The 24751-nt window shown below is 42.7% G+C and overlaps 1 protein-coding gene across 2 annotated transcripts in view; it reads right to left on the minus strand.

The window, feature by feature from the left end:
* Positions 1-24751, minus strand: part of PELI2 (pellino E3 ubiquitin protein ligase family member 2) — a 76313-nt gene that overhangs the window by 45870 nt on the left and 5692 nt on the right. For both annotated transcript variants that reach the window (XM_066998565.1, XM_048066096.2), the window contains exon 2: positions 5646-5775. In XM_066998565.1, the coding sequence (XP_066854666.1) occupies positions 5646-5775 (130 nt within the window). The remainder of the gene's footprint in view (positions 1-5645; positions 5776-24751) is intronic.

A 24751-nucleotide genomic window follows, 5' to 3' on the forward strand; every position in this document is an offset into this window, starting at 1 on the left:
CACTACACTAGATGGTCCAAACTTTCCACTCTAAATCGGGGACAGGGGTGTTTATGTGCTGGGGTGTGGACGGACTTGCAGAACCCACTCAAACTGGAAGAAGTTAGTTTCAAACAAGTCACGCCATCTGAAGCTGAAGTAGCGAAATTATCATCTTTCAGTCAAATAAGTGGCTCTGCTGCCAGAAGCACAGATCCTAGTGGTTGCTTTCCCAGTGGCTAGAGCAGCTGAAGACCTTGCCCCGACTGGCAGCAGAGGTTTGCAGCATCTGATCTCCCGCTGCAGCTTTACGCTCACCTGGGATGCACAGCCTCCAGCTCCCCCAGCTATCCGGTTCCATGAGGCTGAACTCCCCCAGGTTATTTCTGGCAGGGTAAGGGAAGCTGTGAACCGATTGTGCTGTGGCAGGATACAGCCTGGCTCCCTATGGAAAATGAAACGGGAGTGCCTGGGGGGAAACACACCTTCAGCACTTCCTTCTTCCTCTTCCAAAGGACACTCGAATTCAAGAAGAATCTCCTCTAAATCTTGATTTATAGCAGATGTAGTTTAAACAGTTTACAAGGAAAGCATTTTCTGATCTTTTGTCTACCCTCTGAAGGGAGAGCATGAAAAACAAAAACAATGTTAAGTCATAAAAAAAGTAATTGTAGTCCTCAGCAATTTTAATTCCCCTTCCTTCACTAAGCATCTGGTTTTTGTTAGGAAACATTGTAAAGTGATTTTCCAAAACCTTTGACATGCATTCGGTTCAATAGGTCCCAAAAGCCTAGGAAGGAGAGCATCAAACAAAGTAAGTTATTTATTAAACCATACCAATGAAACGGGTCTAACCATTTTCTTCTGCTTACCCATGCCCTACTGTTTTCCAGAGCAAAGGGGTAGGGACTGCACATGCTAGGATGATGCTCATTTACTAGGAAAGGACACTCAACGCTAAGGAAACCCTTATTCAAGCACATGAGCCAGGAAAAAACTGCCTCCGCGCAACTCTGGACTTTCAAGACACATGTGATTAAGTTACCTCAGAACAAGTTAGCGCTCCACGAATTGATTACACCAAAAATAAGCCCAAGAGGAAAGAGACAAGCCACTGACACATAGTGCCCCCTTTACAGCAGCCAAGCTTTACAGCTCTCATCCCGAAGCAGCACCAAAAGGATCAGGGACCTTTTTGCTCAGAATTCACGGAGTGCATCAAAGCACGCGCAATAATCTGCATTAGATAACTAATCGCAAGAATCCTACGCGTTCCTTTTCTCCAGTCACTCAAAGCACACACTGCAGCTCTCTCCCCTGACCTGATAATTACTCGTATGGCTGCATTTTGTTCTTTTCCAGTAGCAGCATGAAACTTGATGTGAGCTGCAGGAACCCAGCCAGTGACTACACAAGCTGCTGTTGTGATAGCACAAGGCAGAAGCCAGCTCGGCAGGTAATTGGACTTGAAGTCAGAAAGATCTTTCCCAGTCAGCTTGAAACGGTAATTTCATAGGGGAAAAATACATTGTCTTTATCTACCGCAGGTTACCAAAGGAAAACTTTTATCCCAAGGCAGACAAAAAATACCAAGTCGTACCTCCACAAAAAGGATATTAAAGGTAGATTTATTTTTTACTCTGTACTCTGCAGCAATTCAAAGGACATTTGCAATCTGCTATCAAGTCAGCGTTAATATCTAACAAGAAAGTTTGGGTATCAAAACACAGCAACCCATTGTTAGAAAGGAGTACTTCTGGTACTTGCTGGTTATATTTTCCTGCCCATTGAGTAAAATGCACTGGAAGGTCTCACGTAGCAAGTAAGCTACTACTGTAGTTATAGTTAATTCCTATATACTGCTACAGTAGAATTCATTCATGCTTCCCGAGTAATCCTAGGGAAACCTGGGGGGCTAACGTCAACTACTTAACTCCCGTGCACAGTTCATGTCTCCAAAAGGCATACTTCGAGTAACTCGAGCGCATGAAGCACTTCATTTTTCTAACCTACGCACCCATGAAAGCGGTTCCAAAGCATTAGAAACCCATAAAGAAACCTAAAGGCAGAAATAACTAGTCGTGGGCAATGACATCACTTGGGCGTTCGGTAGTGCCAGTAACCGCACTGCTGGTGCCAGGTGCCAGCAGCCCGCACCCGGGCAGAACTGGAGGAGTCATCTCCCACCGTGCCAGAAGAACCACAGGTAGCAGCAGCCAACAAGGAGCTCGTGTTGGCTGTGATGAGGAGGAAAAAGGAGCTTGCACAGCGGGAAAGCATTAACCTAACAGCCCGCTGAACCAACAGATTGGATGTGTATGGGAAGATGCACATCTCTGCTTGGCAGAAAATGGGATCAGGGTCTTATTTAGACAGGGCGTATTAGTCACCCACTTAAGATCTGTAAGACAGACATACCGTCCTCAAACATTGTTCTAAGCCGGTTTTGTTTTCAGCCAGACACCTCTTTCCCCTCTTTCCTTGCCAGACATACATACTTATATACCCCAGATGAAAAACAACACCCACCCACAAAACAAAGAAAAAACACAAGAAACCCAGAAAATTCTATTTTAACATCTCATGATTCCCAGGTCATTATAGTGAGGGGGGATGTAACTTTTCATGAAGTTCCACAGTCACTGGAAAATTTCTGCCTAAGTAAAGCCTGTAACCCTATCACACACCAGCAGACCCAGATCTGAGCTTCATGGCATTAACTATTACATATGAAAGCAACAGTTAAACTCAACCAAATAAAAAAAAAAACTTTAACAAAATTAAAGGCTTTTTGTTTGGTTGAGTTTATTCACTGTTGCTTTCACAAGCTTGACAATAAAACCCCGCAATTCTAACTATGCCATGATGAGCTATGGACAAACTTGCACCTAAGATCTGAGTAGTCACAGAAGGTTTTCATGGCTCGTACGATCTTACCTGGTGACAGACTTCCTCTTCATCAGGAGATCCAAGCCAATGCAAGTAATGGCCTCTCCTGTTCTACATTCAAGTTTTAAGAAGAGTGAGGATACACTGTTTTGTGACTTGATGATTTTGATACAGTCATATACCGCAAGCCAGGAGACAGCCTAAGAGTTTTCTTGCAATACAACCGATTTTGGCCCTGCTGGAAAAGCCTGTCTCCAACAAACGGCCTGAGTTTTGGAAAAGAATGACACCAGAAAATTCCCTGAATGGTGCCTAAGCACAGAGTTAATAAAACAGTTTCTGAAGTATGTAACATTGAAAATACGTATGCATACTTTTTCAGTACTCTGAAAAAAAACTTGTGACTTATTACCCCATGTATTGCTTTCCCCCAGAATATATCCATACATCCTCAGAAATCCTCAGAAGGCCAAACAACTCCAAATTATCTTTTTCAGCACCTCCAGAAGGCAGAGTGGCAAAAAACAAGCACTCCGGGGGAAAAAACAAAAAGGCACTGATTCATATGCAATTATCCCAGCTAAATTTACTGTTGAAACCATTGCTATTCCAGCTGTCCTTGACACCTGCATAGCAGGGACAATGGAACATGACAAGTACGCTCTTATGATCTATTGCAGTTTTCAAGCTGACATGCTAACTTAAAATTGGTGACAGTCAACAGTTCTTGAGCTGCTGCATTAACAGAATTAGCACAAAACCAGCTAGGCAGAGCATTCAAGGATCCATGCCACAGCAGCGACAAAACAGATGGAGACAGAGTTTTATCCACCACCAAAAAAGTATCAGTAGCCCAGGAATAACGTGGTTCTTTCTACTCAAAGATTCAGTTCACACAGTGACAAACATGCAAAGTAAAACAGAGAACTCATATCTGAAAAGGTACAAGGGAGCATGTAAAGGAGGAAACTTGTAATATCCTGTGCAGTACATGTTCCCACTGTTTTTTCTTCTTCCCTAAACAAGAATTAAACTGAAAGATTGAGAGCAGAACAAAGATTTTTTTAAGGTCAAGTTGCACATTATTTTCCAAGAACAAAGCATCTCACTGTCTATTCTGTAATTCCCTGCATTTCTGGAATCATTTACAGAAGTTGTGTGCAGAAGCTGTTCCTGGAAAAACAGATTTAGACTCTGGTGTCTAGGATGTCAGAAAAGCCTAAGAAAAAGTGTTTTAAAACGTAATGTCATCTCTGTGCATCTGAAAGAGCACTAACTGAAATCCACTGCATCACTGTGCTGGCACACATCCACCAGCCTTGCCCCAGACAACAGTATAAATACACAAAAGCTCCTTTATGAGGGTTCAGATAAAGTGCAAAAGAATACATTCAACCTGACATAGCCACCTGAGTCCAGATCCTCGAAGGAAACACCTCAATGTCTCAGGCCCTGTGCTATCTTTATAAGGACATTAATTTGTACAGCACATATTTTATCTGCACTACAATAACAAAGCAGATGTACATTAACCAGATTCCTTGTGGTGTCTGTCAGGTGTTTAAATATTTTGAAAATCAAATGCCAAAATACTATCTGAAGTCCAAATGCTTAAGATTATCCAGTGCAAGTATGTGTACACTTCCATCAACTATGTGAAACGTGTTTTTTTTTAAATTTATTAAATTTTTAACAAACAAACCAGGGTTGCCAACATACACACAGATAATACAGGCCTATTTCGAAAGTTGATTTCATCAAAAAGATTTAACTCACCAATACTTTTATTTTAAAAATATGAATGCTGAAAAATATTTACACAAACCCGAAAGACTACATATTCATCTACACTATGCAAGCCCTGTAAAGTCTTGAAAAAACTGATATAGTACATTTTGACATGCTTGGGTGGGCGCTATGCGTGGCATGTATTATGAAAGAAAACAACATATACGATGCATTAAACAATACTCTTCTCTTAACCACGTTAGAGAGCACGCTTAAGAGATCAGAGTATGGTGCCCCTCTCCCCAGTACATATTTTGGGGAAGTGATGTATACCTTGCATAAGCCATCCATTTTTGTGAGGGTCACCAGAGGACTGACCTACGGTTTGACCAGAACTCTACTTACTTTTTGCTTCTGGCAAAAATGGTTTGAGAGAGGTTAAGATGACTTTTTGCACCATGAAACGCATTCTACCAACAGAACTTTAACCAAGACAATTCTGTATGCTAATAAGTTACTATGTTAATATATTTACTGTAATACTTTTCCTTCTTTCCCTACGCTAGGCCTCAGGTGAAAATATACACAATATTATTAGCAACAAAAATGAACGGCCTATAGGAATCACTGAGTTTTTGTTTCATTTTTTGTTGTTGTTTTGTTTTTTTGTATTTTGTTTAAAAACACTATTTGAGTTATCTTCCTGAAGAGGAAACACACACTAACCCTATACTCCAGTGAAAAAGAAATAAGCACTACTTGTGTTTGCATCACATGACTATTCTATGACTCGGATAAATCCATCAGCTTTCTGAACAAGGGCAGAAGGGTCAGATTAACTCATACCTGAGGTTAAGGACTATTTTAAATAAGTAACTGGATTAAAGATACACATCTCTACCAAGAAAATCCAGTGCAGACTTCATCAGAACAAGTATCTGACCACCATGGAATGAACCAACAGCAAGGTAAATCAGGCAGCTGTGATACATGAGTTGTTCTCAACCCAGGATCACTAGGAAAATAAAATATGTCTCACTGCTGCATACCTTGGATGCTTGAGGAGTAGAAATCACGTGAACAGTGCTGGGCTTAACTCCATTTGCCTTAGGTCGCTTATAAAGGGCAAATCTGCTTTTCCTGCGTCCTCTGTCACCATTAGGGAGGGAGCCATTATACCTAGAATGAAACAAAAAGTTTGTCATTTAAATAAACATCAACAATTTAGAATACAGAAAAGGAAAGCAGTAATTTGGTCACAATATCCTGATAATTTCAAGGATGTGGTTATAAAACAAGTAACAGCCCGAGTCAGCTTTGCTTCCTAAATTACTATGGGCCTTCCAACATTCCCTTCCTGCCAATGGTTGAAGTTTTACTCATCGCTAATAAGGTCATCAACTACAAATGATAGTGAGCTGTTCAGCCACAGAAATAGTTCTTCACCTCTAGAATTAAAGGAATTTGGAAGAACAAGTTCTAAATCTTTTCTGCAATTTCATGACATGGGGAGTTTGAAAACTGCTCTACCCTACCATTCCCTTCCCCACAGCTCACGTAAGAGGAGAGAAGACAAGTGGAAGAAAAGGAGTGATTGGAGGAAAAAAACCCACACAATTTAGGGGCAATTCAACCTAAATGAAATGGAATTTTAGTCTAGCCACATAGGATTTTTTTAAATCTAATCATAAAGGTTTCATTTATTATTAACGAAGGAAGACATGAGTGTTATTAATTCATGTGACTATTTGAGGACTTGTTAATAACAGCCTTTATCAGGTGTAGCACAGTAGCCTTCACCAGTTCTTTCATCTCTCCCAGGACAGAGCCCCAGTGGACAAGTTATTCAGAGAAGCGTTAAGCCTCAAGGGGATAATTCCTTCCCCTGGGAAGGAACCAACCGAAGTTTCTTTGCAGTGCGTAAGCACGGAAATCACATTTCCCCCTCCCCAAAGATCTAGGAAAGGTAAACGCTTCTCATCATAGCACCTTCACCTGTAACATCCCTGACAACTCGCAACTGGTCTGTGAAGCACTCTCAGGGCTTGGACTTAGAGCACAGATGCCCCTGTCATACCTGATCTTCAGAGTTTTCAGACTTTGCCCTGAAGAACTACAGCTGCAATTCCGCTTCCAGATTTCAGTAGTCTTACTGGGAAGGTCTGTTCTATACTAGATCACATTTATTCCTCTCCTACAGCCTTTGAGATTAAAAGCTAACATCACAACAAAGAAAAGAACCTGGACAGGAGAAGGAAAAGGAAGATTTAAAGATTTAAAGGAAGATTTAAAGGTGACAGACTCCCTGAAAAGCAGAAGAGGTTAAAAAATTAGGAGAACTCATCTGTTTAGAGTTGCACTTTGAAGGAGTTCAGCTCTACATCCACCACACTATCTTCAGATTACAACAAGTTGTTTGTAGCCCCACAGGAGGCCAATAGTCACTCATTGCTCAGGTTGTACGAGAAATTCTTTGACAACTGCTGACTAGGAAAAAGCAATGCAGTAGCCCAGAACTATACTTTTCATATCATTACCATTTTGCATGCATACCTACCTAGTTTGTTTAACAAGAAAACGTAGTTGGAGAGATTTGAATCTTTTTGTAAAAAGAAAAGTACAGCAGATGAAACCAGGCAGTCTCGTTGCTGAAGCCCTGCAGCACTGCCCTGCAGAAGGCTACAGCCTCACACAGAAAAATAGTTTAAACTTCTCCTGAACAGCATCTGAGTACCTGAGATCTGAGCTGCAGGACCACTGAATGTTCATGAGCACAAAGGAGAACAGATTGGAGATCACAGCCTCAAATTTAAGCTCTAGAACATAAGGACTTAAATATTCTAAAACATTTAAAACCAGCCTTGAGGTTTGTTTGTTTAAATAAATATTTAAAAAACACGATCCCATGACTCAACAAGAAGTTAAGAGTTTTTCAGCTGGGCTACAGTTGAACTTGTTCTCCCACTCTTATTTTCACAGGGAAGATTACTGTATCTCTGGAATATTAACAAAGATTCCCCCACACAGCAGAACACCAGGAGTAAATTACTTATTTCATGCCTATTCATATCAGAAAGCTTGTTATTAACCCTACACACGCACTCAGTTAACACAGGTGATTCTCACCACAAAAGAGACTGCCTCATAGAAAAATACATCAACATGATCCACAGGCAACTCGAATACAAGCCCTCAACACGTGAGTGATTTGATTCTGCAAATTGAATCTTTTCAGATACATACATGCGCTGTCTTCCAATGACGCTATTACCACAAATACGCCAGAAACTTTTACTGTAGGAGAGTTAAAGACAATATTCGTCTACCAGTATTTGTACCTGAAAACCCAAGAAACCGATAATTCCTGAAGAAATCATTTATAAGTAGCACCATCACTAGCTTTATGTTCTGTAATTAAACATTTTTGTACTCATATAACTATTTAACAGCACCAAACTTAAGCAGTTTCAATGAAAGTTAAAAGAGGGTAGGGTTATTATCCCCCCCCCCCCCCCCCCCCCCCCCCCCCCATATACACAAAGCAGTTATAACTGGAAAGGCTACTTGATTTCATTTCTTTTTTTTTTTTTTTTTGTGGAATTTAAACAGTTTTTAAACAAGGAAAGAAAGAAGCCACTCAAGGTTAAAAGGCCTTCTGGAAACTTCAAATAGGAAGGAAATGCAAGCAAAGTGAAAGTTTAATTCGCTCGTCCTGATTAGCACTGACAAGTTTTTCACGAAGGTTCTCTTTGTGCCAGTTTCTAAATTCCCTTTGTGAAAAGGGCAGGAGGACTCAAGTAGTTTTTACTATTTGTTATGCTTTAATTATAGACTTGTAAGTTTAATTTTGATCCGACGCTGCTAAAAAGGAGATAGGACAATTACCGGCATACCTATGTGTTTCCCAGGAGAAAAAATTAGCATCAGAATTTGCCTCTTCCCCCTTCACAGCCAGCAGACGAGCTCATTTTTTCCAGGCCACGTTTCTCAAGCTGTGCGCCACGGCCCAGCCCTCCCCACAGCGCTTGGGCCCCACCTTTCCCTGACACCTCCTGAACAACCCCAGTGGCAAAAAAAGCCACAAAGGAGCCAGTTTTAGGGCCACGGGATCTCCCCAGCTGCAGTAGGGCCTGCGTGCACCCACCCTGCTGGCTTGGCCTCGTCGGCCTTCTGAGCTGAGCTGCCTCACAGGAAGACGGCACCACCCACGTGCAGCCGAAAGCGAGCGTTGCGTCCAGCTAAGGAAACTGCGCCAGGAGAAATGCACCTGCATGGAGGGCATCCTGCTCCCTCACGGGTCTGAGGGGCACTCCTGAAGCTCTCCCACATGGCGGGTAGAAGAGCAGCCCCGTGCTTCTTCCACACGCTCCTCAATCCCGGGACAGCTGGCGCTGCGAAACCTCGTGGGACAGGTCTCTGCTGACAGCGCTGTTCCTTGCGAATAAGGGAGCGGTGCTGGCACGGGCTGCGGGCACCATCACTAACAAAGCCAGTTCCCTACAGATTTACATCAGACTGGGGAGGACTCTGCTATACAATGACATGCAAACCCCCGTCCCGCTTTTCCCCAGGGCTGGGACACGCCACGAGGGCCTCCCCTCCGCTCTCTGGAGAGCAAGGCCACACACGCTCTCTCCCACAGGCCAAGCACTGCGGCAAGTTCCTGTTTTCCACTAGCCTTGTAGCAACCTACTGGTCTACTTCAAAGATCATCAAGTTTGGAAATGCTCATGGGATGCTTGTTCCACAAGTTGTTGTGTCTTGGGTCCCCGCACTCTCCTTCTCTCTTTTCCCCCTTCTCCTTTTAAAAGGAACTAAGCGAGACCCCTGTAATTTAGGGGAAGAGCTCTAGAAATCTTGACCTGCACCTAGAAAAGTCTGATTTCAACTCATGGAAGTCAACCCCAAGATGAGGGAGAACAGCTATTAGCTACCATACACAAAAGCTGCTGCTTGCAGCCAAGTTTTAAAATGCTAGGAAAATACAAACTATGACAAAACTTAAACATTTCTTCATACCTATGCAACTCACCTCCCAGGAGACTGACTACAAACAGGTCAGGTAGTAATTTTCACCGGTAATACTTCCACTGAGCAAACAGGAGCGACTTCACCTAGCTTTCCTCACTAATACCAAGGGCTCCAGTGCACACAAAACTTTTAGGGGCAAACTATCCCATTTCAGAGCCTCAGCCTCGAACAGCTGACACACTACCCAGAGCACGTCCTTGCTGCGCTAAACAACAAAGCCGCAAGAGTATTAGCAACTGCTTTCCTTGTGAAGTCAGGCTTGAGTGAATTTTTCCTTTTAAGTACATTCTGATGCCATGTTTGGTATCATACAGCAGTAGATGCTCAGCACAGAGCAAAAAGTCAGTTTGGGCTTACACTTTTATTTTAAACCATCACCGAACTCGTGTGGGCCAACACCGCAGCCAAAAGCGGCAGTTCCACCCTTCATTTGCTATTTTGTTCCCAGCTTCCCTCCCTGGTTCACATGAATTGGAAATAAAACCAGATTTATGCTTTAAATTTAGTTTTAAACCACATCAATACCTTGCTCCCCCGTGCACTGGGAGGCCACTGAAGCACTTGTAACAGTAAGAAGAGAAAAAAAGCACAAGGGGCAGGAGAAAGATTCCTTTGGCAGTGCTGTGAGCCTAGAGTTATGATGTCTACAACACTGTAAGTCTAAAGATACATTATTCACCTTGCCAATATCCAACTGCAGGGCTTTTCACAACTGTAGGCTAGAGTCCTGACCAACTGGAAAGCCCTTTTCTGCCGAAGCATCCAACTTTTACTTTCTTGAACACAGATTAAAAGGAAAAAAAAAAGTCCACATGCTAGTTTATAACAAAATGCAAACAAAGTTCTAATATATGGAATATTGACAGCAAAATATACGAACTTACATTTCCTTTTAGGTAATTCAACTCTTGATATTTCATTCTTTACACCACCCCCTTGTACCATACCGAACAATTCATTTTGTACACAGAACTACTGTACTGTTTCAGCATAGTAACTTGAATGGTTTGGGACTTTCTATTTTTTTCCTTCTAAAAATAATATTGATTGAGGTTTTGGCAGCGAATGCAGGACTGGTTCTTGATTAACAAACACTGTAGTGCTTCACAGATGACTGCCACAGATTACAAGAAAACCCTCTAACGCAGAAGTTCCCGGGAGGTGGGAAGAAGAGTACTATTGCCAGCACCCCCCAGAAATAAGTCTACTTATTTCCAATCTGCAGAGGTAGCTCAAGGAGCCTAGACTGACCAAAAGGTTCTCTTTGGTGTTCTGGAGATGCACCCTTCCCTTCTCACCACGTGGACCTTTGGGAAAGCATACGCCTGCTTGCTGGTCACAGAATGGCAGAAGATGGAGCTAGACAGAACTGCAGGACGTCACCTAGTCCATCCCCAACTTGAGGACTTGATCCAGTGCATCTACAACATTTCTGTTAACATTTCGGTTAATCTGGAAAGCCAGCCCTCTCCACCTTGCAAACGGTGTTTATATGTCTTCAACAGATGTGTCCTACGACTTCAACATCTTCAGAGTAACAACTCTCCCCCATCCATGCAACAAGAGAGATCCAGGTCAAAGCAAGCTTCTTGTTCTCCCTGCCAAATCCACCAAGGAACCTAAATAACCTGTTCTCTTTTCCATTTTACAGCAGCCTCATGTGCTAGAAGACTCGATTCCCATCTGATTTTTCTCTCTGAAATAAAAGATTCTAAGAAGTTACAGCACTAACTAAAGTAGCTTTAAGTAGAATTTGTTACTATTAACTATAGCATCGAGTAATCTATGGATAAGACAAGGGCTTCCATCCTTTGATTAACAAGAGCCACGGATCCAACACAAGGTTTAAGCAACCTCGGAGGAAGTCCTGAACGAAAGGCACATAGTTCCACCTGAGGCTCTGCTGGCTAAGACATCTCTACAGGCAGAAATGCTTCCTGATCACTCTACCAGCAGAGTAGCTTAATAAAGCAGTCGTCCTGTAGAGCAAGAAAATCCAAACAAGCAAGTTCTGAAGTCCCAAATAGTCTCATCTCTTTCCCCAATTAAGGGGATGTTTTTGCATCTGTGAATTTGATTATTCCTGAGAAAGGTATGTCAGAATAGTTAAGTGTGGCTATAATCAGCATTTCCCACACCCCCCCCCTCCGAGACAAATATTCTTTCTTGTAACTTGCATTTGGGAAGTCATTCTACCCCTATAAAACACCTTAGAAAGCATCCCCTCCTCCAGTACTTCTGGGACACTTGTTGGCACAGCGATCAATCCTGTGTGCTCACCACAAGCCTCTTGCCCTCAGCACCAGGTTTTAGGACTGCCTGCCTAGCTTAGTGCTACCCGTACAGCCCTAGAGCCTCCGAAGAGGCTGCAGTGGCTTCAGTGAAATACAGCCTGACCTGATAACCCCTGTAATTATTAGGCGGACTGTCAGAGCAAAGGCTGAGTTGGCATGGCTGGCTAGTGATTAGAGGGGATATTTTTACTTGTCAAACCGAGACTACTCGAAAAGTCTGCTATAGATATGGACCCTTAAAAATGCTTTTTTACTATACTCCAAAAGATAGTGGCAATTGCTCCTGCTACCATTAAGAACCTAGGAGCCACCTTGACTAAATGCTCTATGCTAAACTTACTGTGCTTTTACGGTCAAATGCAGCCAGCCTCTTTCTCATCAGAAAGAGAAGCGTGGATGAGCTGAACACACGGCTAAACGGTTAGGCACACTGTGAAAAAGGCTTTCAGGGCCACCTGCAACACATCAGATATGCTAGAACCTACTTCCCTCCTTCCCAGGGTATTCAGATTAAGCTGAACCTTATCTACCGAAAACACTGCAAGAAGCCACGTGGGAAGTGACAGGGGTTCTCCAGGGTGACCTTGGTTCTCCTTTAGCATTCCAGAACAGAACTGGTTGTTCTTCTGGTTTGTGCTCCCGGCTGAGGGAAAGAACCTATCCCTGGCTGCTGTGGCCTCTTCCCAGCTCCCCCCACCCCACAAAGTCCTGAAAAGAGCTGGCACACTATGGTTCAGATAAGGCTGGTTGATCAGCTGTAGCACGACTCCTCCCCAGGCAGCAGGACAATCCTGCCGTTGTAGCAAAAAGTTGTCTTTTCTTTTTAAGGAGAGTATTTAGAGAAAATACATCTGACTAACCCTTCTCCGTGTTTAGCTTACATAATATGGGCAACCCGAGAAGATAAACACCTGATCTATATAAATTTCAACCTCTATATAAAGAGAAAGGATACTATTGGCTTACAAATACCATGTTAATCTCTTAAGAGCTGCATTTAATCTGTTTTATTCGCACTACACATTCAGTTTCATTCAAACTGCCCAAGCCCCTGTCATTTTGATATTCCCCCTCCCTGATGCAGAAAGGAGTCTACAGAGCAGGCAAACACGGAAGCCAAGTGGCAGAAGCAACCAGCCTCCAAATGAGGGGCACAGGGGTCGGGTTTTATCACAGCAGCTACATTTAACATACAAAGACTGCATCTGATCAAACCCACAATTTTGACGCTTGTGCAAGTGATCTCACATTTCTTCTGCAGTAGGGGGAAACTTACTTCAGAAAATTCTTAAACTCTGACCAAATTCTGCTTAACAAGTGGTTTGTTACTTGTCCCAGATAATTTTTCTGGAAAATATTTTGGTTTTTTTCTGCTCTTGTGAAACCAAGGACAGCAGACCTTTATCACAGCTTTGAAAGACATATTTCCGTAGAAATTTCAACTGGCATTGTAACATTAATTTGATTATTAAAAAAAAGATCTTCAATTGTACATATTATTGACAACACGGAAATGCGTATTTCAAGAAGCAGCAGTGGAGGATACATGCTGCATAGGCTTCTGCAAGACACCTATACGAACAGCACAAGAGTTTGATGAATGCTCATACTCTTCACAAGCCCGAAGGAACATGCTGATGCAGACTACCAGAGCCTCAGGATGAGCTTCAAATAAAGTAGTCAAATAGCCTGTTTCAAACAACTTAATAGCTGAAAACCTACCCAAGCAACCCAGTTAAACACTACAGCCAGAGACAGGAATGAGTATAGCTGCACCTACATCATACATTTCTTAGCAGTCATCCACAGCCATCTGGCTAGCAGGGAAAAAGAGCAGCTACCTTCAGTAGGAAAAAAAGAAAAAAACAGCCACAGCAAGTCTCTATAACCACTTAAGACACTATTATCCCAATTCCAACGTAAGTAATATGCCAGAAGAGCATTAGAATGCAAGGGGTTTTCTTTCTAGAAAGCAAAGGGTAAGAGAATCAGTTCTTTCACATAATGACTTCCTTAACAATCCTTATTTCCAGCATTTTACTGCTCCCCCCCAGCATTCATTTAACAAGGAGGCAATTTCCTTCAGTGCTTTAAGCCCATCTCCAAAGCTGTCAACTAAAACCATTCACCACTGCATAAAACCAACAATGCCAGTGCACGGCAAAATACAGGGTATAAACTAATCAAGTTCATTTCAAAGCGTGCTTTTTCTTCTAGCTAAAGGAGAATAAAAGGTGGTCAAAGCACCATGTTTAAAGAATCTTCTTTCCAACCCCAAATCTCTCATACTAGGAAAAACGCTATTCATCTGGGAGTTATCTATAATCTAGCCAAATACCACTGAAATTATTTGATACAGCATTTTGTTAAACTAAATACAGATAGATATGATAAAGCGAGATCTAGCTTTCACTACATTCAAAACAAGTCAGATAAACACAAAATTCCTTTCAAAGGAAAGGCACAATGCACAGCTGGGTTTTGATAAAAATGAAAAGAAGCGAAGGGGGAAGTCTGTTTAACCAAAACACCACAGACTTAGGACCCACACACAGTTTTACATGGAAACAATTTACAGTCTCTTCTTAAATAGCAGATCAAAAGTGGCTGGAAGTTGCAAAATTAAAACAAATTAAGACTTTACGTAATGCAGGGGGACAAGAGACTACGAAACATACCTGCTCTGACATACCAAGCATGTTCCCACCAACCCATCTGTGTTTCATGCACACCTGAAGGTGCAAAAGCAAACTGCCCAAATTTTAGTCTGAGGAATGAACAGGAATAACATCACGTTATGTCTGAAACTTCACTGCATTAAGCATTACGGAGAAGCTACATTGGATGCAAAGCATCATTTGGGTCATTAACCCAAACGCACAACTCAGACAACTCATTTCCGAAACTGCCAAATGCTCCCCTTAAAACGCTATCAAGGACTATTTGACTGCTCACATTTTATAACTGAAATAAGAAAGCTATCACTTTTGCTTATCCTCCAAACACAAGCAGCTGTAATATTTTTGTGATCCCGCAGACAATCAGTTGCAGGGTCTGTTACTTACAGCTTTTTCAAACACTCAAGCATGACAAGAATCTTTTCAGGTTCATTCCAGTATCATTTAGCACAGAGGAAGAGGGAAAATTTACATCCATTTCTTGAATCTAGGTGAGCTCAGAGGCAGCATACTGAATTGAAAGTGAAGCACTCAGCTACTGTATCCTGACCTGCAACGTTTATGTCAAATCATATCAATTTCAACATCCCTCTTACTTTCCCAGGGAAGACAGCCTTACACACGCACGGCTCCCTGTGCAATCCCAGCTGCTTAAGAGATCCCCAAATGTTTGCCTCAGGACTAGAAAAATAAGTAATTGGGTTTCTTCCCGCATAGCACTTGCAGACGTTACAGCCTCTCATAACACAGCACCTTCCTCGATATCGCCGGTGCTGCATCACCACTGACTGCCAGGGCGGCACAGCCAAAGGCAAGGCAATCTACCGCATGGCCTGCTCCGAGCAGGCAAGTAAAGGGAAAAACCAAGGAGTTTCCTTTCTGCCTTCCAGTACCCAGCAAGATCCGCAGGCTGGAAGCTTCCCAATGGGATGCCTTTTAGAGGGCTTCTCCACCACCGCCTGGTAGGACCAGGCATGCCAACTTAGCTGAGATTCATTCCATGGTTACGTTCAGCATGTAATATTCCGTGTTATTGCCAGGGGTCTGTACTTCCAATTCGTATTCTCCAAACAATACAAACCAAGAACAGGCATTTTATGAGGTAGATATAAAGATAAAACCTCAGCAGAGGTAAGCAAGCATTGCTGTAGAGCTGAAGCTATGATTTTTTTTTTCCACCCCAAGTCTTAATAGAGCAGAAATTAACAGTGCAGTAGTGCAGAGAGCTAGACTTCAATGTATCTTCTTCAGAATTAAAATACCCTGACAGCTTACTAATTCACAGCATCCTTGGGCGTTTGCTTTTTATCATAATCTATAACAAAGTTAATCAGTCACCTCTAGCCAGGAAAAGACTTTGCACGGCTGTTAGATGCTTACTGCTGATCAGAGAAAACAATTCTGATTCCATATAGCTTTCTAATTGCAAAGTCTTTCAGTCTTACACTTTAATGCAAAGTTCTTGAGATTCTTCTTCCCTTAAGAGGACTTCCCAAAACGTTACACCAAATAAACACCAAACCTTTACAGACACTTTATCTCAGAAGACAAACCCCATAAATATTTTGGAATCATAACGTATTTGCATACACTTACTGAGAATGAATCAAAGTCACGTAAGTGATGTATGCCTGAAGTTTTTCATTTCTAGGAGCTCAGATTCTGATCTCCAGAAGAATCCCACTCACGGCTCCTTGCAGATCAGTCCATGACTGCTCGTGTCTTCGGATGGGAAGGCACGCTGCTGTCAGTGATGCAGCAAGACACGTGCTGGGGCGGTCACAAGCCAACTATGCTAAACTGTTTATACACGGATGCCACCATCGAAACCCTAAAGCCACGCTGTAGGCTCTGCAGCGGCTAAGTTTCTTGGAGGACCACAATTTTCACTAAGTTTATTTGCAGCGCTAATCCAGCCTGCCTATTTCTGGTTAGGCTCTACAAAGTGAAGTTTCAGAAAACCTGCATTTATACATTCCAACTGATACGAAGTAATGCACACAAGTGGCACAATGGTTTGTAGAACAGAAAACAAGTTAAAACCACATATAGTTCTCTCTTTTTCTTCCTTTGGAAATCTTTTCCTTAGCCAACACCCACAAACACAGTCAGCACACTATTACTATTTTTGTTCACCGGCTTTAAAAAAAAAACCACCCCACATGTTTTTCTTTATTTATCTCGATTTCTTTGATTTTAAAGGCAAGGGAGCACTATACAGCAAACCAGACCAAGAATACAGAGGATCTGTTTAAAGCAGCGTTTCCCAAAGTACAGGCTACAATCCCAAATAGTATTACAGGACTTAAAGCAGCATTTGCAAGCCAAATGGAAATTCAGCTGGAGAAGTCAAAGCTGATGAGCCCAAGACTGCAGTTGGAAGTGGATTCCGCAGCAAACCATTTCTGAAGAGATCTAGTGCAAGGATACAGAAATCAAGTAACCGATTACAGCTGGCTCAAGAGATTCCCTTTTGCCCTCACCAATTTTTATACCTGCAGTCAACCTCCATAAGGGTACCTGGGCCATGAGCTGCTGTTTCCAACTGACCAGAGGAGTATATGTTGTTAAGAAATGCCACATCCCACTGCCCTGCCAGCACATGAGGATGTATAAATAGATATACACACCTCTACAGATTATATGTACTTGTACATACGTAAGCATTTGACAGATACCTACATTTTTACCTCTTCTGCCTTGCCCACCTGAACATATTGCATGTTTATTACAGAAAAAAATACTCCTTTACTACCCTGTCAAAATTTTGACATTATACCTCTAAGACTGTCTGTAAAGTTCTCCCACTACTGTTTTACTTTCCTCCCAATGCTCTATCAAAAACACAGGAAAGAGCTACAGCGTTTGCTTCCATTATGTAGAAATCTCTTGTGCGAGAGATGCCATCACTTTACCACCAAGTGAGTTAGTAGAAGACAGGGAAGATGTCCAGAAATGCATCTCAGCCTCTTTTTGTATCTTAAGTCTGTAAAACTTCAAGTCCATCTCCTGGAACCACCCATTACAACATAACAAGCCTGAAGTCTGATAGAGAAACATTCGTATTTGGACAGATCCCAAACAAACTTCTCCTTTGGGACTTTTGGCCGGTTTTACAAGCACTTAGAAAGTCCAACTTTTGCCCTGCAGAAAGTGTAAGGTTTACACTGAGTAACAGAATACCGATCTGGGCTCTGAGCTGAGCCCATGCACAAGATGCAAGAGGATGAGGCTGCTGAGCAACACGGGACATTATCTGTAGTTCCCAAAGTTTCCAACTGTGTTCAGAATGCCTCCAAAAGGTTGATTTTCCAGGAAAAAAAGACACTCAGTTTTTCTTGAAGTATATCATTTTCCACTGAAAAAGCAGAGATGAGCTGATCCAAAACGAAAGCACGTATCACCACAAGATCTTGGTTCTGCACTGAGCATTTCACTGAGAACACTTATTTAAGGCTTTTCTAGTAACCCACTTGCTACCACGGACATTTTCCCTCGGAAGGCACTACACTGACTTTCATATACAACATAACAGACATACCTTCTATGCTGAGTTTTTCCTTCGGAGCCACCTGGGACAGACCTCATGGCATGGCCCAGGCTGCCCGTAGGGATCACAGCGCTTCGGCACCCAGATCTCTTCACACCAGTTAGCTGCAGCGACAAATGCCTGCGCTCGTGCCCATTCACTCAAGGCTGACATCCCACAAATATTACAAGGAGGAGAGGTGAAGCAATGATAGCGACACAGAACAGTCAAACACAAGGAATTTCATAAGCCAAGGAGCCAGCAAAGCATGATTTCCTCTGGGTAACGTGTCTTGCAGTTGGATTCCTTGTCTACTACGGTGACAGCTCCAATTGAACTTCTTCCTGAGCAGCGAGGCAAACATGGGCACATGAATCCCTGATGTCTAACGAAGGAGGGGGACGTAGGGGGCTGATTTATGTTACAGGCTCTCCTTAATAGAGCCCAAACAGCGTTGGGAGGCTTCAGAATAAAATCTGTTCAATGACATACCTCATTTCCAGTTACAGACTACAGCCTCGCCTGCCACTACCTCTTCCAGGGATGAACACTCAGTGTTCATCAGAGGCAGATGGAAAATGACTGTAACAGGGAGCCAGCAGTGCCGGCAGATTGCGGTGTGGAGTCCTCTAGCAGCGGGGCTGCCTATGCAGGGGGAGCAGCAGCTACCTCACATCTGACTCCATCTGTTTGGGTCATCACGCCTGCCCTCTGTGGCATCAGAGCCTTGAACGCTGTCTCACACCACTTTAATACTCCTAAGCAGTTCTAGAGGCTACAAGCAGTTACAATGATCAGTTTGAAATAGGCACCTACACAGAATTTCTCTACACTTTACGAAGGCTTAATTTATTCCAAAACAAGCTGCACATCTGAAGTCAGCATCTGGACTTTCCCCCCTCCCCAGCCCGAAAGCAAACAAAAAAAAGAAAACAACAGAAAAATAAAAAACTAAAGTGATCCCGTCAAGTGCAACATGCTATACCTTTTTTTTTTTTGACAACAGCTATGACTAGTGTATTTTATGATGCCACACTGTGCATAGGCCTGTGCATAACCAAAACACCCCTTTGTCCAAAAAACAGCAAGAGCATACTTAACACCTAGGAGCAGGAGAAGTAAAAAAAAGAAAGTTTAGATTTTCACGTTATCCCTAACCACACCACTCTTTATATTAAGTTAACCGTGAATATAGGTGGGAAATGACCTTCACTTAAGCAAACGAGACTACTTCCAGTCACTTACATCAAATCCGCCTACTTCATGCACAAGTAAGAATGGTGGCAACAGGGGCTGGGGGGAAAAGCATAAAGTCACTTAGCATATCTGGTTCTAATGAACAAGCTGTTACTTTTACAAATGAATACACTTATTTTCTGGATATTAAAAAGCATCGTGTGTGCGCCTACCACTCATTTATTCATTTCACCCAACTGCTTTGCTCCCTTGACTTACGCATGACAAACTGATCTTTAATGCATTTCGCTAACTCCACGCAGCACAAAGCATCACGCTTTTACCACCTGACACGCTCACAGCAAGTTTCGTCAGCTCACAAAACTGAGATGGCTGTTCCTTCTCACACTGCCATCCCTGCCCAAAACTTACAAACCAGCCCATATTCTCGCTGGCTGGGGTCTGAATAGAGCCTGCAGCTGGAATCCAGCCAACCCCAAATCCAGTTCCTTCCTTCCTGCCTGCACTGGCTACAAAATGCCCAGAGGAGAAAGAACAAATCATTTTTGCCATAGAAAGATCCGCTTACTCTTTAACAGAGTATTGCTTTACAGTTGTTCTCTCTATGCTGAGAGATTTCCAGTAGGCAAAGCTTTAATATAAACCAGTTTTCTCCAAGAAGTCTAAGGTGCAAAGTCATAATATATGATCAGAAGCCAATTCCTGCATTGAATTTAAAGTCACATCGCACATAATAAACTAGGAGGGTACCTCGGGCTTGACATAGACCCTGCTAATCGCTTAAACCCTAGCTTTACTTACAGAAGGAACTGTACTTTATATTTTGTAGTCTTCCTGAATCTTTACATGGAAAGGTATTTGCTATATTACACCCGCCTCTGCACACTGTAAACTCACAACTTGAAGGCTATATATCTAGTTTTAATGCAAGCATTACAGCTGGAAATGTGATTGTGCAACCGAGGAGATAAGGCAAGGCTGAGCCAGCAATATAACAACAGTATTTTGTATTCAAACACTGAAAGTAAGGCATAAAACAGAAGTCAGAAGTTAAGGCTCTTCTGCTCTGACAGCAAGCAGATTGTGAAAATACAGCAAAGAAAGGCTTAATTACCTCTCAGACTGAAAAGAAGGAACACATTTAGAGTGCTTTTGGGAAAGCTCTGTCAGAGTCTTTTAACGGGTGCAGGGGCTCAATACCAAAAATAGTTACTTGAAAAAATCCTTTCGGAGTTGATGGCAAACACGGCACACATCCGAAAAAAAAAAACAACAAAAGAGCAGCTTGCAGTCTGTACCCCAGCAGCTTCATCCAGACACCCTACCTAAGGGAAGTCTCACCCTGGTCAATGGCTTCTTGTTAATCTGGTGAAGACCAGCTAAAGACAAAAGAGGAGCAAGAAAGCCACGCAAAACCGATCTGTTTGGCTATTGCCAAACTTCTGTCTCCAGATTTAGCTCTGATGGAGGAAGGCACTCAGCTGCTCATACCAGCCAACACTTGCCTCCTCTTAGATTGGCCCTAAGATCAACTGGTTTCATTTGCTGGTACTTTTTGCCAAAAGCCTCTGAGGCACTGACAGCCCATTTAATGAAGTCTTGTGGCAGAATCGGATTAACAAACGCTTGTGATCAAATCCTGTCCCCAGCGCTGCTCTACCAGCGGGGACAGCCACGCAGCAAGGCCCAGCAACCTCCTCTGGCCACAGGCCGTGACAAGAGGCCGCACACGAAACTTGTGAATTCACAACTCACTCCCTGATGCGCCAGGAAACTATTCCAGCGAGCGTTAAGATCCAGAAAGTAATTCAAACAACGTCTTACATGTCTGTTAGCAGGAAGGTGAGGACAATTACTACAAGATAATGAACCATAACTGCTCCAAAATATTCCCCTCCAAAGCCAAAGAGATTTTTGAACCCAGGTATTGGGTTTCACAGCCGTCTGCTCTCAGAGGTCAAGTGCGGACTAGGAGGAAGGTGAGTTGGAAGAACAGCCAAATGGAAGAACATTTTGATTTATTAGTTCATGTTCCATTAAAATACATGGTGATCTATAGAGATGGGCAGAACCCTGCCACAGGATGTGTGGGAACTGTACGACTCTCGGCATCTTTCAGCAGTCCGGTCTTTCCTACGAAAGAAGCACACGCACACTACTTCTGTTTCAAAGACTACAACCACGCCGTTACTAGATCAGACAGCAACAATCAAAATAAAGTCGTGCTGCTCCATGTGAAGAACTACAGCTGTGCTTATATCAAAGTTTCAGCCCATTAACTTCTGTGTCTAGACTAAACATTTCTTTCACTCTTCCTAAAGGCACGTGCTAGAGAGCTTGCACATTTGGTCTCCAGTTTATTTGGAATATGCAAAAGGAGATTTAAGCTTTTAGATGCTTCAATTTTAGTTTATTTTCATGCAGTGACTAATTGTCTTCACAGTCAGTATCACTTTGTCTTTGTCCATGACATTTATATGCCCTACGAGGATGTACCTCGTGAGTTTGAAGCTTACCTGTTTAAGCATTACCAAAGCCATCAAGTTTGGAGAATAAAGTTCCTTCGTGACAATTTATCAACTTACTAGATCCTAAAATGAAGACACCATATGTACTTCAAGGTGAGGAGTAATTTGAAATCCTACTAACCACATCGTTACACTTGGACATGACTGCCTTCTAAAAAGTGTTGTTTATCAACCAGAGAAAGATGACGCCAACGTTTCTCCTTTGTCCTCAATTCATTGGATGCAAGGAGGAAAGGAGAATTTCGCAACAGAGATTAGTTAGCATTACAGTACTCAAGAAGACTAATGCTTTTAGGCCTTCTCCTTTTTAACACACTGTCAGCTATCTGTGTTTTCTTGCCTGTCCCCACTCCTTTGGGAAGGCAGCACAATGAATTGACATTTTAGGGATTTGTCTCACCATGCAAATGACTGCTTTTGTCTCTACTTAACACAATTAACTGCTACAGTCAGACATGTAGCTATGTTGTAGATAACATAAGCAATAAGATATAGCAGATGAGTATTAGGTCAGGATATACAGTGTACTTAAGCCCTATATTAAAGATGATATTATTAAATAGGGAAAAATCAGCTAAAAATAAATCCCTTCCAGCAGCACAAGACAGGGCTTGCTCGGTTTCCCTGCCTACCAGTGGAACAAGCTGCTATCAAGAGAAGCGTGCCCAACAGGTCCTCAACAGTCAGCACCTTCACATCATGCCTAATCAAGCTCAGCTCAAAACTACTTTGTTTTTAATAAAAATAAATAAATAAAGCATAGTAAATGTTGCCTGTACCCACTTTCACAACTGTTTATAATCTATTTCATCTTTAGAGCCCTTCTGTTGTGAAACAGGAAAGTTTTCAGGCGAATTGTTCTTTCTTCATCCTGACCTAATAACTGACCCTATAAAGCAGCAGCACACACGCTTCTGGCTGACCTCACGGGACTTTATAGTCGAGCCCTGGAAGAACTGAACAAACCTTATGTGCAAACAGTCAATACTTGCCCATCCTGCCCAGAAGGGCCTTATAACTAGGCACAGAAGTTGTACTAATCAGAAAAAGAAAAAAGCTGCACCCAGCCAATACAAGTCCAGTGCCACCTCCATGACACACCACTCATAACCCAACTGTACTAAAACCCCCTTATTCTCAGGCCACCCAGCCCTTCGGTATCAAGCTTTCAAACACTCTGAATGTTGCTACTACTGCTGTTGAAGCTTTCCTATGCAAAGATTTCCTATAAAGACTTCCTTGCACCTTACACTCCGTTATCAGTTCTAGTCAACCAGTGCTGTTTGTGGCAGGGGCTGTAGGAAAGACATTTATTTTGAAAGAGCTAGCCAAACCCCAAAAGATAGGCGACTCTTCCTGCTGAACCCCCTGAGCTATGGTGCCCATTGTGATATGAATAAAACCCCACAGATAGCTTTGTGCCTGCCACCCTTCCCTCTGCTGGTCTTTTTGTTTCTAAATCACACAACCAGAAACTTGCCAATTATACAGACATCAACAGTACAGAGACCCAGTGAGAGTACTCGCACGTGTGGCCACACTACAAGGCTAAATGTACAAGGGATATCACACATGGGGCACATCTGATCACCCAGGGAGGACATATGATGGGGTGCCAGAGCTGGACAGCACTGCTCCGGCTATCATCCTGCCCAGCACGCTCACCTGTGGCTCTGGAAGCCCCTCCTGCCCTTGCTTGGTGTGAGGAATGAGGCCTGTCCCAGGCCACTGAGTAATAGGATTATAAAAGTCTAATCCCAGTTACTTACAGCTTGCCAGAGAAGTTACAAATTGGTTCCCCCCCCAAAGTATCTGAAGGACATGATGATCTCCAGACCCAGTAATAAACTGCGTAAAGCTCTACCAGTAGCTGTCTAAAACGTGAGAATAAATAATATTTATCTTACTAATAAAAGGAGAATTGTCGCTCCTCTGCAAGAACTGACAAGTAGCTACCAACTAAAGAAGAGTTTCACACCTCACTAAAGCAAAGACCTGTTAAATAGTAAACAGGAGAAAGGAGCCCTGGTACAAGCGGCACACATTTACGTAGGCATGGAAACAACCTTTCATCTAATTCAGAGTGGCCAGACTCTTCCCTGCTAAAAGAATAAAAGGAGCTTCAGCAGAAATAACCCAGGACTAGTAGAGATTTTAGAGAGAAAGAACTGATGGAATATCCTAGCCTCTACTTAAAGGGAAGTATAAAATTCTGAACAGCTCCTTGTCCAAAGGGGAATAAGTCAGCTGAAAGAAAAAGAGGAACCCCTCCAATACAGCATTAGCACATGCAGGTGATAGAAGTGAACGGCATGAGACCACCACTTACTGAATTAAGTGTTTAAAAAAAAACAGAGTGAGTAGCTTTGTCTTCCAAGTCTTTCTGGAAAGGCTTGCATCCCTCTTCCTGTTGCTCAACATCTAGGCTTGGGACAAACCTCACGTGAGCTTTTCACTGCTGACCTTGGAAGGGAGCGAGAGCAAACACCAAGCAAATTTCTTGATAAAATAAAAATTATCCTCAACGGAAATGAGATTTCGGGTTATCGGACAGCACAAAGTACACCTGGAAGCCAACAAGAGTTTCTGCGTGAAGCTGGGCACTCAGACTGAATCCTCCCCAATTTCCCTCTCCTTGCTGACCAGTAAGAGAGCCACGTGTAGGACAGTGCAGAATAACCAAACAACCCCAGGTGACACCAGCAGCACTCCTACTAAATGTGAGGTCGTACTGCCAACTGTACAACGTGACAGAGGTGTCTCCTTTACAAGACTAGGCTTTGTACCCATACTAGTCACAGATAGGAGGCAAATTCAGAACCAAAAACACGTGTGGCAACACCAGAAAGAAAAAAAATGACACAAGGCAAGGGCTGGTTCAGCCCACCTTACCATCTT

This window comes from Anser cygnoides, chromosome 5 (genome assembly GCF_040182565.1).
Source record: "Anser cygnoides isolate HZ-2024a breed goose chromosome 5, Taihu_goose_T2T_genome, whole genome shotgun sequence".
In the NCBI taxonomy this organism is placed as follows: Eukaryota; Metazoa; Chordata; class Aves; order Anseriformes; family Anatidae; genus Anser; species Anser cygnoides.